The sequence below is a fragment of the Triticum urartu genome, chromosome 6A, assembly GCF_056163025.1.
Source record: "Triticum urartu cultivar PI428250 chromosome 6A, HENAU_Tu73, whole genome shotgun sequence".
Lineage (NCBI taxonomy): Eukaryota > Viridiplantae > Streptophyta > Magnoliopsida > Poales > Poaceae > Triticum > Triticum urartu.
The window spans coordinates 401,927,073-401,931,221 of NC_141878.1; the positions used below are offsets into that span (position 1 = coordinate 401,927,073).

The 4,149-nt window shown below is 49.7% G+C and overlaps 1 protein-coding gene across 1 annotated transcript; it reads left to right on the plus strand.

Annotated features, from left to right (window-relative positions):
- Window positions 1-1,162: 1,162 nt before the first annotated feature.
- On the plus strand, window positions 1,163-2,080 carry LOC147965402 (uncharacterized). Its single transcript, XM_087530444.1, has 2 exons — window positions 1,163-1,377; window positions 1,840-2,080. Exons 1-2 carry the CDS (start codon window positions 1,163-1,165, stop codon window positions 2,078-2,080), a joined length of 456 nt encoding a protein of 151 aa, XP_087386570.1.
- Window positions 2,081-4,149: the final 2,069 nt, after the last annotated feature.

Consider the following 4,149-nt stretch of genomic DNA (forward strand, 5'->3'; position numbering starts at 1 on the left):
CAATTGGAGTGACAAATCCTAATCTCGAAATACGACAACCAACAAGTACCTTCAGAGACACCCGTAGAGCACCTTTATAATCACCCAGTTACGTTGTGACGTTTGGTAGCACACAAAGTGTTCCTCTGGTAAACGGGAGTTGCATAATCTCATAGTCATAGGAACATGTATAATTCATGAAGAAAGCAATAGCAACAAACTAAACGATCAAGTGCTAAGCTAACGGAATGGGTCAAGTCAATCACATCATTCTCCTAATGATGTGATCCCATTAATCAAATTACAACTCTTTGTCTATGGCTAGGAAACATAACCATCTTTGATCAACGAGTTAGTCAAGTAGAGGCATACTAGTGACACTCTGTTTGTCTATGTATTCACACATGTATCATGTTTCCGGTTAATACAATTCTAGCATGAATAATAAACATTTATCATGATATAAGAAAATAAATAATAACTTTATTATTGCCTCTAGGGCATATTTCCTTCAGCACGTAGGACTCCAACGCCTCCGGCCAACCCAACCCCACGACCCCGCGCCTCCATCCTCCCATTTTCTCTCCGTCAGCTTCTCTCTCTTGCCTTTGCCGCCGCTCCACCACCACGGCCGCCGCGCCACACCCCTGCCAGAACCCAACGAGCCCATCACCTCCAACGGTACACCCGGGCTTCATTCGCTTCTCCTCCGCCACCGTTCCACACCTCCCCTCCGACCGCTGTGTAGGTACCATCCGCTCCTACAATACTCACCATGCCTGGCAATTGTTCGGTGAATTGTCTGAGCTATTTTTTATCCCTTCTTATTTGAAGCAATGCATTCGGATGTGGAGTACATATATGAGCATTATGTTGAGTCATCCAACGGCTCATTCGACGAGGAGGACTACACGGGTAAGACAACAATGATGAAGACAGTGCTTACGGATGCGGAGCGTGCGGAGGAGCGTGTTCTTAATTGCAAGGGATCGATCAAGGGTCATCGAGTGCTCAATCGCAACAGGGCGTGCAGCCATCTGACATTGATGAACGACTTCTTTGCCCCCTGGTGCCCTCTTTGCCGACATTTTTTGCCGGTGCTTTCGAATGCGCATCTTTGATCGTCTCTACCATGGCATCTGGTCCTTTGATGACTACTTCATAATGAAGAGGGAACGTGGGAATGATTGAGTTCTCTGGTTACCAAAAGTGCAAGGCCGCACTACGAATGCTTGCATATGGCACTGCCACTGATTCGTGGGACATGTACTTGCGGGTGTTTGAGAGCACATATGGAGATGACATGGTCAGGTTTGCAACTGCCATGGTCGAGGTGTTTGGACCTCTGTACCTAAGAGAGCCAACTATGGTAGACACCGAGAGGATCTTAGCAATCTCGTAAGTAAGAGGGTGGCCAGGTTTGCTCGTATCTCTTAACTGTATGCATTAGGAATGGAAGAACTACTCGAAAGCTTTACAGGGGCAATATCAGGGTCATGTTAAGAAGCCCACCATCATTCTTGAAGCAGTTGCATCACATGATCTTTGGATTTTGCACGCTTTCTTTGGCATTCCCGGGCCTCACAATGACAACAATGTGTTGTAGCGATCACCATTGTTTGCTAGGCTGACCGAATCAAAATCTCATCCGTGGCACTATACTGTCAATGGGCATGAGTACAACATGGGCTACTATCTGGTTGATGGTATATATCTATCCTCCATGGGCTACCTTTGTCAACACCATCTCTAACACAATTGCCAGAAAAAGTCTCACTTTGTCCAAAGACTAGAAGCGGCTAGAAAGAATGTTGAGAGGGCATTTGGAGTTCTGTGGGCATGTTTCGCATTTGTCCGCAGACCTACTAAACAATGGGATCTGAAGACCTTGTGGGAGGTGATGACATGTTGTCTGATCATGCACAACATGATCGTGGAGGATGAGGGTGAGAATGTTGCGACAGCTCTTGAATTTGAGAACATGGGTGATCCTATCGAACTTCTAGACCAGAATCCAACCACGGTCGAAGAGTTTTGTTCAAATGCATCGACAAAATCGACATTGAGCAACTCACGAGCAACTGAAGGAAGATCTGATTGAGCATTTCTTGGCGGTTAAGGGGGACAACAATGTTGGAGTGTAATATTTGAGCATTTGAACTATTCTAGACTATACATGCAGCTATTTAAACGTGCGGACTTAAAAAATTGGGCCTGGATGTATGCAGATGGTGTTGGATGGCCGGCTCCATGCATCCTTGTCCACGAACTGGTCCCCAACATTATTTTGGGATTTTTGTGCATTTTGATTTGAGTTGGATTAATGTATCTTTTTTGCAGGAAAAAACATCCAATCTGTTCATTAACTATCAAGGTAGTACAAAAAACACCAGAAGTAAAAATTACATCCGGGGTCCATAGACCACCCAGCGACGACTACAAGCACTAGAGCGTGTCGTAGGCACACCGCCGTCATCACGCCTCCATCACTGGAGTCGGGGCAAACCTTGTTGCAATAAACAATCGGGAAGTCGTCATGCTAAGACCTAGAGGACCAGCGCACCAGGACAACAATCGTCGCCAGTGAAAAGAAACATAGATTGGAAGGATCCAACATGTAGACACATGAACATAGACGAACAAAGATCGGATCCAAGCGGATCCACCGAATACAAACATGGACCGAATCCCACGAGATTCACCCGAGACAAACCTCCACACGCCCTCCGGTGACACTAGAAGCATCATCGGGGCGGGGGCTAGGCGACGAGAAACTTATTCCATCTACACGAGATCCACACTATTCTAGTTGCACATATAGAGCAGCACATTGTGAAGAACTGAAATAAACAAGTCATATCCTTAAAAAGTTAAAGGACTAAAACCCTTAGTGTATATATATATATACTCCAGCAATTTTTGGCCTTTTCTAGTCGATCCCCTAAACTTAAGGTTGTAAACTTCCATTTGATCAAGTTCAAAGCAGGTTCAACCGAAAGTAGCATGCATTCAAACATAAACATAGATAGTTTTGCATAACCAAATATAAAACATAAATTTAAACTAAGCTAAACTACTTCCGGTCGAAGTAGAGGTTGAGCCAATCCTTCCTCGTCATGTACGGTGTGCCGCGAGCCGGGTCCAGGCCGGTGCCGTCGTCGGGGTCGTTGGGGAAGGCACTCCTCCACTCGTCGACGTCGATCTCCTCGTCCTCGGGGCCCACCTCGACGCCCTCCGCGCCACCGTCGCCGCCGCCTTCGAGCTCGTCATCGGAGGACAGCGCGATAACCTCGCCACCCTCCGCGCCGCCGTCCTCGCCGCCTTCGACCTCGTCATCGGAGGAGAGCGCGATAACCTCGCCGCCCTCCACACCGGCAAAGATCGCCCGCTCCGCCTCCACGAGCTTCGGGTGCTGCCAGCGGAGCTCTTGCATGCAGGCCTCATCGGCGGCCTCAGCCTCGAGGCGCTCCCACACCTCGCGGTCCTCCCGCGCCATAGACGAGCTCACCACCCTGGCTCCGGCGGAACAAGGTCGACCGGACGTGTGCCGAAGGGCAAATTGAGCCTAGCCGCTGCGTCGTGGTAGGGGACCTGCCAGCGGTCGTACTCCATGGCCGCGAGCTCGACCGTGTGGAAGCTACCGAGCCACCAGCGGGTGTGGGTCTCCCGATCTGTAATCTCGTCGACCCACGTCCCCACCGCCGCTGTTGGACCCCGAGGTAGGACCTCGTTGGCTGTCGGGTCCAAGGGAGGACGGGGAAGTCCTCGAACTGGCGTAGGGGCGCTGCGGCGGGAGGGTCGGGGGACCGGCGATGGCGAATCGAGCCCGCGGAGGACGACGGGGACACCTCGGTGGCCACCTCGCGCGGCGTCGGGCAAAAAGGCAGTGATAAACCTCTTTTTGGCCATTGGCTCCTCGAGCTCCCGGGCACATAGGCAGAGGTTGAGGATGGAGGCACCGGCGATAGCGGCGACCTACCAATGCTTTCGGGGGTGGTGTGTGAAAGTGCGTTATATCGACTGGGGGGTGAATAGGCGATTTTTATGAAATTCTTCACTGAGGAATTTGTCGGTGAGGAAATTCCTTAGCGAAGAACTACTAGGAGCGGAATAAGTACTCAAAAGTAAACATAACAGAATACAAGCATAGTCATCATGATGAAATGAAGA